At 45.5% G+C, this 13,934-nt stretch overlaps 1 protein-coding gene across 1 annotated transcript in view; it reads left to right on the top strand.

Annotated features, from left to right (window-relative positions):
- The first annotated feature begins 9,343 nt into the window (after positions 1-9,343).
- The window catches only part of dok6 (docking protein 6), a 27,912-nt gene continuing 23,321 nt past the window's right edge, over positions 9,344-13,934 (top strand). The window contains exon 1 of the mRNA XM_019871887.1: positions 9,344-9,595. Coding sequence (XP_019727446.1) covers positions 9,530-9,595 — 66 coding nt within the window. The 5' untranslated portion in view covers positions 9,344-9,529. The remainder of the gene's footprint in view (positions 9,596-13,934) is intronic.

The following is a 13,934-nucleotide window of genomic DNA, read 5'->3' as shown; positions in this document are numbered from 1 at the left end:
CCAAGTATCCGTATGGATTATTCATCAAACCTTGGGGAAGTGAAGCTTAGAAATCCCAGCTTCCCTCCGGAGCTATGCCGATACCGCCGTCAATCCTCATTTGCTTCACAGCAGCAGTGGGCTGAAAGGAGTGATCCATATATTCTTGCGCCGTATTCATGTCTGTCACTGTCCGCAGTTTGTCGAATCTCCGACATACTCCTGGAGAACAACTGCTCAATCATACATGCTTTTGAGTGCGCATAGAGGAATTTTTCCACACGTTTCTACATCTACCTGAGGACTGAACTCTTGGAACAGCTCAGGAGAGAAATGGCTGCGGAGGGGATTGATCAGATGCCCATGTATACATTCACGCGATATCAAAGCGGTGTCAATATTCCCACGAGAGTGTGGCAACAGGGTGGGGCCCCGAAGGCATCTGAAAAAAGTGGGAATATGAGAAAGGGATTAAAACCGAGGGGAAAGGATAGAAGGGCCTAATCTAACGTTCACACACGTGTTCAAATCCGCTAACTCTGAGCTGAAATCATGCACAGCGAACTTTGAAACTTCTGACATTCCTTTGCGCTGAATGCAAGTAACTTAACGGGTGTCGATCCTTTCCGCTTGTTCCTGCCTTGAAGAAAAATGCCCCAAAGCTACTGTCGTCGTTCTAGTACTGATAAGATAATTTTGATGACAAGTGACTATTTCCTTCACACGTCAAACCCCCCGGGTTGACCCGAGACTTCAGCACCTTTTCTCCCAGAATCTGGATGGATGATTCATCACCGACCGCTGCGTCTGTTTGAGCGCAGCCCCCTTTGACCCCAAATTCATCACCGACTGTGTGTGACACCCGCAGCCTTTCGAGTCATTTCCCACCTCTTTGGATCCATAAAACATATGAAACACTCGAGCTGTTAGTCGAGAATCGCTGACTCACGCGCCCCGCCTCGAATGATCGCGGTGCGTCCGGGCATGGACGAGGACCCATTAGATTCACAGTGACAGAACCGCGGGCCCATTAGAACTGGGGAAAAAAGACAGATGGGATGAAAGACAAGCCCGCGGCCAGCGGCGACTCCGCGTGGTGCCGCCGCTGTTTTGAGAGTGTCGCCTAAAATGAGGAAGGCCATTAATAACCGCCTCACTGTTGCTGTCTGGCGCTCGGTGCGAGGCGCACGCATGGCGGCAGACTGTGTGAACGCGAACCCGAGGAGAAAGACATTGTATGTGCTTTGGCATTTGTGCACACTGTATGCTTGTGCAAGGCTTGTATATTTGCCTTTAATTGGGTAGAAAGGCTCTCTTTTCACATACGCTCGTGTTTGTTTATGCGCTATGTCTGTGCCACGGCGGTTGGGTGGGAATAAGATAGTAGCGATGCGTTCAGGGAACACCTCGGTGAGAAGTTACGGTTGCCAGTGGTAATGACTGTTTTCATTCTTGTCAAACCTTTACTTTGGCATATGAACAAAACATAAACTCTGACAGGAGGTTTTTTTTTTTTGCACCTCATGATCCAGAAATATGACATGCACATAGCCACACTGTGAATGTGTTTACCCAAAGATGAAGTGGGCACTTTGGAAACGGGGGGGGAGGAAGGGCTGGGGGAGGAGAAAAAGATCATTTTTTCCCGAGTGCCAAGGTGAGTCATATAATTATTAACTTATTTCAGACTTCCATGCTTTTAAGGCAAACCTCAGGCAGATCTTAGACATTTGATTCATATTAGCCATCCATACGCAACGGGACAAATCCACCCAAAATGTTGCCTTTACACTAAATTACAACTTCCATCCATCCACCCATTCATTGTCTGATCCGCTTCTCTTCGCGAGTGTCGCGGAGTCTATCGCAGCAGTCTTCGGGCAGTAGGCGAGGCACATGCTGAGCTGGTTGTAAATGACGAATTGAGTCTGCTCATTCAAATTTAACATCACGGACTTGAAATGTGTCTGTCAAAGGACAATGGCCACACAGAATCAAGTATGCAAATGCTACCGTTAACAGCAGTAGAACCAGTGTAGTCTAATCCTGTCTATGCGTTGGATCATTTGAGCTAATTTACAGCATGAGTCCATTGACATCTGTGGATGCCTCCCCAGCTGAAAGCAAAATATTTCCGTGAAGAACAAAGTTGACTTGTGCAGAATCCAATGCAACAATTGTATCAAATGGGGCCGACAAGGATAATAACGCCGACTTTTGTTTGACTCTGAGGCATTCAGTTGTTGATGGGTTGATTATTGTGCTTGTATCTTAGAGCGGTGTGCCATTGTACTGTCAGTCCGAACAAGCAATATCAGCAAGATGATTCGGGCTTTTAGACTGGTTATTATGGCTGGTCACAACAGTTCACGATACAATAACCTGCGCGCTGCTGAGTTTTCAAGCCAAAGAATAGGCATCACCCTCGAGGAGTCCACCCTTTAGATGCTTCCTGAACTCAAGTCTCATGAGGTCAAGCCAGCTTTGCAGAACTTAACAGGTATTCGACTTGAGGGGTTGCAACTTTTTACTAAATAAGTGAAGTATGATGACATGAGTATACGTCTAGTGTAACGCACTTTATGGCCAGTAAGTGACAAACATATGGGAATATTATTCTTTGCAGGTGATTCTAAATCCATGATTATAGCTGCTTAAATGTCACTGTTTAAATGTCACGCTGCGCGGCAATTCCAATGCCTTCATGGCCACGTTCAAACACTGCAGACTCAAGTCGGCACATGACTGAATCATCAGCCTTTTGCACACCAAGACGATACCGTACTCCCATTTGGCGGTGAGATTTTATTTTTTAGATATTCTGCAGGAGTGCCCATTCCCCGTTACGTGACACTTCATAACTAATTCATACTGTATATGTGCACGGGTGTATTGTAAACGCCGTAAGCACACGAGAAATGGTTTGAATCGATATTCCAAAGCAGCCCCGCTTTGACTGGGAGCGTTTCTCCGAGCCAGCTGCGCAAATGAGCCGGGACCTTCCCGTCGATCCTTCCAGATGGAGGTCAGCTGTGATTGTGTTGACGATCAAATAACAACAATACTGCGGCCCGGGAATGTGGCACCACAAAGCCGAAGATAACAGAGCAAACGGGCCGAGTTTCAAAGAGGTCGGGCCGATCAGCTGAACTGTGTGTAGAACAAGCTCGTGTTTGGAGAGGGAAGGAAAATAAATGTCAAGAGAGAACTGGAGCGGGGCGCAAGATGCTCTGCACGACAAAAAGGAACAGTTTGAAGTTATGTTGTTGGTGAGAAACAATCGGGCCTTGCATTGCCAATGGGCTCGCACACTTTTTTGGCAGTCGGTCATTATACAAGATACAGGACGTGGGACGGCTTTGGACCCTAAACTATGTTTTGTTGACATCCCTGCAAGCGTTGTGTTTGTAGGAGCAGGCACCTAACAATGCAACAGCTACGGTACAGGCAATGTCAAATGAAAATACTGTAGCGTAAAATGATTCATCCTTTGAAGACACCGGTGACTCAAAACAGCACAAAGACAGATCAAAACAAACAAAGCAAAAGGAGTTAACCATTTCTACGCTCGCTGGGCCGAAGTCGTGTGAATTTCGATGAGGTCTTGCGTGATGTCACATGCGACGATGGCTTTTGACTCCGAGTTCTGTTTGACTTTTGTGGCTCACGTTTGCAGAAATTTGGGGTTGAACGACTATCTGTGGCACATTTTGCGCTGGAGATCACAGAGTTCAAAAGTCAAAGAGTTGCAACAAACCAAGTGCCGGCAAAACACTGTAAAAAAAAAAAACATGGCGGAGGCTTGCTCGTGGAGTCTGACGTCATCACTGACCTTTTATATATTTACAGAGGAGGTTTCAGTTCCACTCTTTTTTTTTCCATGCTCACACATGAGGCGTTGTGAGGCCAGCCCAGGAGGTAAAAGAGTTGCTTTGTCCTAAACCTGGACGGTGAGCTCGAGACTGGTGCGCTTCTGCCAATCCCCAGGAAGAGCGCGTACAAGAGAAAAGTATCACCTGTTTTATATTAAACCTGTCAGATTAAATAAGAGGCCAACAGCATCGCCAGGGCGTGTTTGGGTAAATCTCAGGAGGACGTCCAAAACGGCAGCAAGGCACCACGAGGGCCGTTCAAAACCAATTAAAAGTAAATTTCATGACCACTTACTACCTCCTAAAAGTTTGGGTTGCCTTGGAAGCTGCTTACAATCGATCCTCTTTGCCATTTGCAGCTGTTTGGAAAAAGGGTAGGAGAGCAAACGCTCACGCGGACTGGACTAATGCATTAAATCAATCAATAAATAAACAAAACAAAGAAACCAAGCGAGGAATTGGCTAGCTGGCATCAGTTTTACATTACGAGGCAGCAATCTTGGCAGGAGAAGCAATAAACTGGCACTTTAGAGAGCAGGATCAATTTTAGCCTTCTACACAAGGTGCAATGATGCAACTTGTGTCACAATAACGATGTGTGCCCAAAAGTAAATGTGCAAAAACAACAACAACGGGAAAGCATGTTGGATAAATGGTCACGTTGTGTTCAAGTGACATGATGTCAAATGCAGCTCATTCCGCCTCATGACAATACATCGAGAGCAATACACTGCCACGGTCACATCATACCAGACTGCAGCTATATTAGGATATTAAACAGCCCCTGTCAAACGATTCCATCTATCACGGCAGACAATATTGCCCTCTACAGGGCGGACACGTTAGTCATGCTTGGCCTCTCCTTTTTTGTGTGTGTGTTTAAGCCGTGAGAAGAGGAACCAGCGCAGTGGGACTCTTACTCGGCAGCGGACCTCTTCCAAGGCTGAGCTAATCCCATTTGGATTCAACTGTACACCTTCAGCGATACCTACTTCTGTTGCTGTATATGCATTGTCTTTTTTTTTCCCATGCATAATAATTCTCACATCTATTTTTGGCGTGCCATGCATGGCCAGATGTAAACATATGCTTGATCTACAGAAAACGCTGTCAGCATCCCTGGGCCGAACGGTGATCAAATTGTTCTTGCATGGCCGGCATACGCATTCAACATGTCACCCTTTAGTCTGTTTGGGATGCTGGGGATCAGCATATATTACAGTGTGCTCCAGTTCCTGTTTCCATTCAGCAGCTTTGCGCGGTCATTGAAGCGAGGAGTAGACCGACATTCCACAGGCCACAATCAATAACGTGATCAGCTGTCAGAGGGAGCAGCGGAGGAGGGCTGCGGAACTCCGACACCCGAGAGACTGACTGGTTTTCTAACCAACGAGCAAACACAAAAACTAAACTTGAAGAGGTGGAAGGACAATTCCAAGAACTGAAGTGAAACACACGGACAGAAGTGTTATCCATATATGTTTGGTCCATTTTTCTTTCCCTCACGGCAACTGCCTGTGGTGGTTCAAGGTACTGCTCTTTGACGCATTGATGTGTCCCGCAAGCAGAAGCCACTATATTCTATTTAGTCATGTTTGATGATCAGTGAAGAGTAACTGCAGCCTGATGACCTGACTGGAAAAAGTAACTTGTTGACTGGAAAAAGTAACTGCCCATTTCGCAGTAACATGTTACTCGGTAACGCGTTCCTGGCATCCGTGCCCTGCACAATGGCAGTACGGTGTTATAATCTGGCATTAGACACCAAAAAAAAAATAAATAAATAATCATGTGAATGTGAAAAAGCCAAGATACAAGACAGGAGTTGAAATGAAGAGCGCTGGTTAAAACAAAACGGTCAAACAAATGGCCTGTTCACCGGTCCAAAACATTGACGAATCCAATCGCCAGGTCTCCAAATTAACTTTGACGTTAAGGAGGAGGGGGAAAATGGTGCGAAATGGCGAGGAAAACATCCCGTAACCTCTCTGGGGAGCGGAAGCTATTTCCTCTTTGTCCAAATGGGGAGACAACGAGTGTGATGAGCTCTGCTCTTTCAGCGAGAAATGCAAAAGCAGCAGAACATGTCTCAAGAGAAACGGCCCAGAGCTCGGAGTCACCGTGACATTGAACAGACCCCGATTTAGGACACAAAAGACCACCGGGAAGTGGATCCTCTCACCGATAAGGGTACTTTTACTTTTCTATTCATGGGTCCTCTCTGTCCTGCTTTGTAAGCAGCTGTTCAACTCGCAAATCACACAGGGGATCATTTCTATGTACAAGCGCCACGGTGTGTTGTTTGCGACTATCGACCTTTCTTTTGTCAATGGTCTCCATTGTGACGCAGACCCTCAAGAGAAGGTGAACAAGAGCGATGACTGACTCAGGGAAGGAAGAACAATCCTAATTTGGATCACAGTGTCTAGTGTCCAAAGCTGGAGTTCCATGCAGATGGTTGAGACGCTTGTCATTTGAGATTCAGGCATTAAAGTGTTTTTTTTAAAAAATGCCTGCGTTGAAATTCAAATGGAAAGAGACGAATCGTTGGATAGCGGCATTAAACCGGAATCGACCTTTTGTGCTCACTGACCTGAAGTCTGACAAGCAGTTGTCTCACGCCACACCCAAATTTAAATGATTTTTAAGACGTGACCTTTTTTTTTTCCTCCCAAGAAAATTTGGCATGAACTTGAAATCGCACCACTTTGGGGGCATCCGACTTTGAAGTTATCACTGCGGTGCCATTAGGCTTGCACACCCTCCTCGACTTGCAGTAAAAGGAGCCTTTCCCCATTACCCATTGTGGTGAAGGACACAGAAGCCCTCCAACCGTTTTTTTCAAATGATTTATTTCTTTTCTTCATGAAGTAAATCACAAACATGTCAAAAGAGAATCCTCTGAGATTTCAATCGACCTTAGCTGCTCCACATGGCATGACCAGCTGACGTCCTTCGAGTACACATGACCAAAGACCCACTTTTTGGCGAAATGTGCAAATCTACCTCTTTTTTTTACCCCTCTAGGCTTTAACATCTAATCAAAGCCAATTCCCAATGTACCTATGAACATATAACGGTGATGGTGGTTGCTGTAAAAAGCGTCAACATTACCACCACTCTGTCCAAGTGTAGGATCTCTTTCGATCGACCCTGCATACATTAAAAAAAAAAAAACATGCTGACCTGGCATCAAGATGTCTTCTCTCACTCAATCACTCCTGCTTATCTTTTTGTGTTCATTATTTAGCGGCTTGTGCTTGAAATTTTGCCAACTCGTGCTGTTGAGCTCATCATTTTGGAAATCAATCAATCAATCAATCAATCAGGGGTCCCATTATTGTGCAGTTTTGTGGCATTGTTGGCACTCTCTCTCCATTTAGACTGAAAATCAGCAAATTCCACCAGGTCTTGCTTAGGCCATATCACCTCCACCAGAATTGAATAAGAGCGCTCGGCATTTGTGACAACATTTATGAATAAATAAATAACATGAGCATCACTATTTCATCATCGGGTCCAGGCCTGCTAAAGTAACCGTCGTGAGCCATCGATGTTTTGGCCGACCAAGCGGATGCACGTTTGCCTGCTTTGCCCGTCACCTTGATGAAGGTCTTTCTTTCTTCTTTTGGGGGAGTCTCACACATCTGACCTTGTTGGCAGCCATTCATGTATGTCAGGGCCATATGCTGGGCTGGCTGTGTGTGCGTGTTCGTATGTGTGTGCAACTTATTTACCAAGCTCGAGACCGTTGCCTTAAGTTAAGGAGCCAAGGGGCCCACGTCCGCGGGATGGGATGTACAGGGGCCACTGGTACCAAACTGCATCACTTCTGTCTTCTTTTCATTGAAATTCAAATGTAGTGCCATTCGGGTCTTGATATTCTCATCATTTTCTTCGAGAGAAGTTGACGAGGTGCATGGTGGAAGCGGATGAGAGCCGCGTCACACAAAGAGGATTACGGAGCCAAAACAGCCTTGACAAATCTGAAGTTTGAGGACACTTCCGCAGAGATTTGCAGACTATCAGAGACAAGCTGTTGGACGGGTGGCAGATTGCTCCGCCCTTGTCAAAATGATACAAAGAAAGAGATGCAGAGTTGCACCTCGGAATACGTGACAGAATAGTGCTCCTCAAAAGGGCATCCGTGTGAGAAAAAACACTTTTTCAATGAAAAGTAGGCCCCGGCTCATGAATAAATGAAAGTGTGGGCGCTACAGGATAACGGCCAGCTTTCATAAAAGGCAAACTGTGGCAACCTTCATCGACAGTGGGCCTCTTTCTTATTGCACGATTTGAGAGTGTAAATGGAGGATGTTTGATCCGAGCTCAAGGCTGCTTATCTTACTCCATTCTATGAGCCATTTATCTTCTTTTTGTTTTAATCTATATAAGTAATGGCAGCCTGTCATATCAATACACGGTAGCTCAGCCATCTGCTGTCTAATGCCAAGAAAATTCCCAGACCATAATTCAACAAACTCGAGCCATTTGCTTTGGCTGACATCAAATGTGTCTTCTGTGCATTTATTTTAAGTGCTTTTTGATTGCTTGTCCGCAGCATTGTGCCTGCAGAAGCCGAACGCTGAGCGTTTTGTCGTCTTGGTTCTTGCAAAATTTATGTGATCATTTAATAGGGCACTGGACTATCTGCTTTTATTATTGGACAAATCAAATAACATCAGTTCAAAGCAGCCTCATGGAAAAAAAAAACTGCTCACACACGCGCACATCGAGACGGTCTAAAATTGCATTCCCCTATTAGCGGCCTGTCTGGCAAAAAATATGGAAATGATATTCATACTCATACAGGCAATAATAGAAAGGGAAGGTACGAAGCATGTTACAAATTAGCCACGACTCCAAGCTCTGTTGGACATTTGCACATTTCCTTTAATCGTGGGCGCGAAGGATCTGACTGAAGACATAAAAAGTTGCATTAGAATTTGTCTAAAAAAATAGCAACAAATTTTATAGTTGAGGAATCATTAATCATCTTTACCCAGACATACAGGACGTGCAGACATGCATTTTTTGACACTTGCCCATGCTATTGAAGAAGCTAAATTCACACTTGTGACCTACTGGACCGTCACACTGAGCATTTCCATATTGGCAACACAAGCGACAGTCTGTGGTCGTTAATATTTTTTTGTTTGATATTGTGCTCCTCTCATCAACCTTGATAAGAAGACCCTAACGTCAATTTGATGTTGTGCAGTATCATGCACAATCCCATCCACTCTATGGTCTCCCCAAGGGTTATCATCTTTGAATATGTTTCATGCAGCTCTTGCACTGGACTGTCATATTGCAATGAATTAATGACATGATTACAGTTGTGGACCCGCTCAGCACCTCGATTCGTAAACCCTTGCCTCACCCGCTGCTGTGTCCCAGTTGGTGCGGTCCAGGATTCGCGCGAGCGCCCCTGCTGCATGAATCAGCTGACAAAATGGTATCTCCCTCCTCACTCCCCTCTCGCCCCCCCATCCCCGAGTGGACGGCGTCGCTGAAGCCGGGCAGCCTGCGAGCTGACACGGGAGCAGGTTGCCCGACGCTCGCTTCTCCTCCTGGCGGATGTCTCGCGAACAGATGCTCGAGTGAGACGTTTCGCAGCAAAAGACGGGCTTTCTGTATTTTCGCAGCGTCCCCCACCCCCGCCCCCCTCTTCGACCATGGCATCCAACTTCAACGACATCGTGAAACAGGGATACGTGAGGATACGGAGTAAGAAACTGGGGGTGAGTACTGTTGCACTTGCTGACTAGCCAGCAGGAGGAGGAGGAGGAGGAGGAGGAGGAGGATGCGCTTTGGCATCAAGGGCATCTGGATTGGAAATCGGGTTTTAATTGCTCCCCTGGAGGACTTCCTGCTGTGAGGTCTTCGAGAGGAGATTAGAGCAAATGTCTCTCATGCTGGTGGAGTTCGGATGACTGACAGTCCAATGTAGAAACGACCGTTTTTATTATTCAGGAAGTTTACTGACTCCAAGTGTTTGCTTGCACGTGTAATTTGTTTGACAGGCATGAGGACATTTTCGATTACCATATCAATCGTACATCAGCCGTGAGGAATAGTTTTCCCCTGTCAGGGGCCATTTCAGTTGCAGTCCCCCGAGGGCCACACGGAGTGTATTGCTTAAAAAAAATGATGCCAAAAACAAAAAAAATTATGTGCATGTTGACTTGAATGTTTTTTGGATGCCCCCCCCCCCCAGTTCCCTTGAGGTTGTATTTGGTTTATTGTTCTGCTGTTCCTCAAGACAACCTTACATTGAAAAGCCACAAAACGAGGCACATTTCTGAATTTATTAAGATTACAAATACTTTGAATTCACATTTGAAGTTGATGAAGACTCTGCATAATATCACAGTTGTACTTTGCAGTGAAATCAGTTTATAATATTTTGCTTTGTTAGAAACATGACCGAGTCATCGTGCCATTCATGACCAGTAGAATGCTTACTCACATGCAAATCTCATCCTTAGCTCTCCTGTGTGGAGTTTTCAAGTTCTCCCCAGTGACATGAGTTTTCTAAAATAAACTCCAGCTTCCTCCCTTATGCCAAAATGATACAATGTAGGTTAATGATTGCGAGCGCTAACAGTATAAAATCTCACTCATATCAAATCAGTATCATGTAGTGTTCTTGTAATTCCACACCTCCGGAGCAGTCCAATTCTAAACACGCTGCTTAATGAATGCCCGTTAGACAGCGCCAATCAAAAGTGAGCATCATTCTTGTCTTGAAAAAGGCAGCTACTTTATTTGTGACCAGCGAGTGTATTTCCCCGCACAGACGACCTCCCGTGTTTTCTAATAAGCGTAACATTACAAGTCTGATCATGTTCCATTTTGCACCGCGGGCTACCGGTCTCATTAGTGAGGTCTAAGGTTGTAATTACTAACCTGGGGTGTACATCATCATTGTCACCAAGAACCTCTGCGTATTAGCAAGGCATCACACAGGTTAGATATAATGGCGAGCAATGGCTGGACTGCTTCAATGGAAATGAGTGACAGGCCGCCGAGTTATTCAATTATTTTGGCCAGATTGTCGAGCCATCCGCTTTTGCTCATTATGATGACAAAGAGGCACACCTTCCTTCTGTTGAGGTGCGATGATGGAGGCTGAACCGCTTCATTCCTCCTCTTTCCGACGCTCCCTTTGATGCCACAGTCACAGTCATCGTTTTTAACTTTCTCCGCATGGAGTGAGCGCAGAGCTGTTTAGGAGCAGACGGCGTTGGCTGTTAACATGCAAATCGGTGAATATAAAGTTTAAGGGGATTGATTTTTTTTGTTTTCCTGCATGGGCGATGAGCTGAATGCATTTCTCGGGAGCAAGTGAGGACGCTGGCGGCGTGGTCGCGTGGAGCTGTCTTTTCCCCACTTCCTACTCTCTTGGCCGTCTGGCGTAACGTCACGGAGTTGAAGCCCTGCCGACAGGGCCGCAGAGCATCACGGTGGCACTTTTACGCTTACGAGGTGTTATGCAAGTGTGTATTACAAAGAGATCCTGCAAAACTTCACTTTCACTCTGTGAAAAGGCATCTCGCACTCAGATCATTTCAGAAGACGCGTGATGATGTTTGGTGGGCTCCGCACGGATTGAAATCAGGGAGGAAAAACTACAACACTGATGTGACCTAAGTTGACTACGGTGTGTCTGTGTGTGTGTGTGTGTGTGTGTGGGTGGGGGGGTGTCTCCTAGCCAGCAAAGATCCAGCATTAACCCAAACATCATGTTTTATTTTCAAATGAATGGATTGCGAATCGGGAAAAATCATGATCATAATATTTTTTTATTATTCTAGAGTGCAAAAATATGATAAAGGAATTCGGTTGATTGAGGACAATAGCGGTTTGATGCCTCTTTCTCCAAAAGCACCATTACTGACAAAATTAAACACCCGCGCCGCGCAGATATTCCTCCTCAGCTCATCTTGATCCTCCCCCTGCTTTTTATTTCAGAAATGCAGTCACAAATTAACGCGAACATGGAAAATGCCGCTGATAAAGCCTACACAAATAAGCACAACTGACGACAAAGGCATCGAGCGAAACTTTTTTTTTTTCTTCAAATAATTGCAAATATTCCAAGGTAGTGTTCGTAGCAAATGAGAATTAAGTTTGCGTCCCAGAAAGGTCTTGGGTGTTTTCTTTTTAAAGGTCTCCTAAATATCACATTTCAAGGCAGTTGACCTTCTAATCCTCCCACCTTGCTCTCTAACGTAATGTTGTGCCATTCAAAATGTATTTATTTATTTAGCAGAAAGAACCCATGAGGCGTCATTACGAAAAATAAAAATGCATCGGCACGGTAATTGGTCATTAGTATTTTGCATTTCAAAGTTGCGACATGGCACTGATGTCAGCAATCTGTCGAGCCAAATTCAACGAAAATCTCGTCAGGCATGCCGACTTCTCCATCACCGTTGACAAGATGGGTTAATTAATCATGATAAATGTTTCATTAGCATGCGCATAAAAATGCACTTAATTCTTAATCAGTCCCACTGCTGCTGCTGAGATTGCTGCGCTTATATTAATGAAATCAACTTTCGGCAACTTTCCCGCCAACTTCAGAATCCTCTTGATATCTTGATGATTTTTGATTTGTGAGTGGGAAACTTCACGTTTTGCATCCGGACACCTGTTTTGCAAGTTTGCTTGATCCGGCACCATCGCCTACAAGCCGTGATTAACGCTCTGTGGCACTAGTAGCTTGTTAAGGCTTTCCTCCCATCATTTGTAATGCAAATGAGACTGAGCCTCGGAGGAGTTAAAAAAAAAAAAGAGAGAGATGGGTGTTCATGCTGTGCATTTTTCAGGGCCATTATGACGTGTTTTTCAGACCATGCATCCATTTTCAACCTCACTTGTCCTCACGAGTTGCCGGTGAGCTCGAGGCTCTCCCAGCTTAAAGGCGCGTAGGTACACCCACTCTCGTTTTCAGGAAATGGCAAAGATACTTGAGCAAAAGTTCACGTTTCGGAACAGAAAACAACCTTGCGAGATATTGCTTAAGTAAAAGTCTTACGATATCTGAAATTATACGTAGGGCGAACTTCAGTCGTATATAGCGAATGACAACCTAACTGAATCGGGTGAAAATATAGCAACGTGAAGGCAGCGATTGCTGAGGAGGAGGTTGGTGTATTCCATGACTTTGCCCAAATAAAAGTGAGTTTCCTGCTGAGAAATTGGAATGCACCAGAGTGGCGGCGAAGTTGCCGCGCCAAGACTTTTGGCCCAGCTCGTCCACGTCCGTCATTGATTGGCTCATTTCCAAACATCATCATGTGTGAAGGTCGAGGTCACGAGGTCAGCGCGCTATTCTGCGGAGCGATCAAATGATCAAACTGGACACTTTGTCTCCCCCTCTGCCGCCATTTATTTTCACCAACTTGACCGGAGTCGATTTTCTACATTCGGCAACTTTCTTTGTCTCGATGTGGGCAGAGGAGACAATGGTGCAGTGTTCTCAAATTCACCGTCGCTCTCACATATGCTGCTGCTTCTTCACCTTTCCTCCCGTTCTCTCACCTCCACCACCCTCCCCCCACCCGTGTCTCACCCACCGTACACCCCACTTTTCACAGCCTCTCATCTCTGCTATTTTATCTGTCCTCCTCTTTTCTTCCCCTTTATCTCCCTCCTCACCTTTCTGTCCTTCACTGCTTTACAGACAGCACAAAAGCATCCTATTCATCACCCCACACTGCACCTTCCATAACCCCAACGGGCTTTCCCCCCTGATACGCTGCATAGCCTCCCCCCCACACACACACACAAGCGCGCACACACGCACACAGACACACACACACAGAGGCAATTTGGCACGGCTCAAGAGTGAAGAATTGGCACACACATGCATCCAGCAAACAAGAAAACAACCTACTGCTAGAGGACAGTGTATAGCTTCTCAATTCATCTTAATCGCCTGGCTTTGTACCACGCGCTTTTCCTTTGCTACATATCTTGGCCACAAGATACAAAAGCAAGTAAATGGGGAGGAAAAACATTTAATCTGGCAGTGACACAGCAGAGGTCTCGGTGCGAAACAAGTGATGCTAT

This window comes from Hippocampus comes, unplaced genomic scaffold (genome assembly GCF_001891065.2).
Source record: "Hippocampus comes isolate QL1 unplaced genomic scaffold, H_comes_QL1_v1.1 scaffold487, whole genome shotgun sequence".
Taxonomy (NCBI): domain Eukaryota; kingdom Metazoa; phylum Chordata; class Actinopteri; order Syngnathiformes; family Syngnathidae; genus Hippocampus; species Hippocampus comes.
The sequence above is the reverse complement of the archived record's forward strand: the minus strand, read 5'-3'. Positions and strand labels throughout refer to the sequence as shown.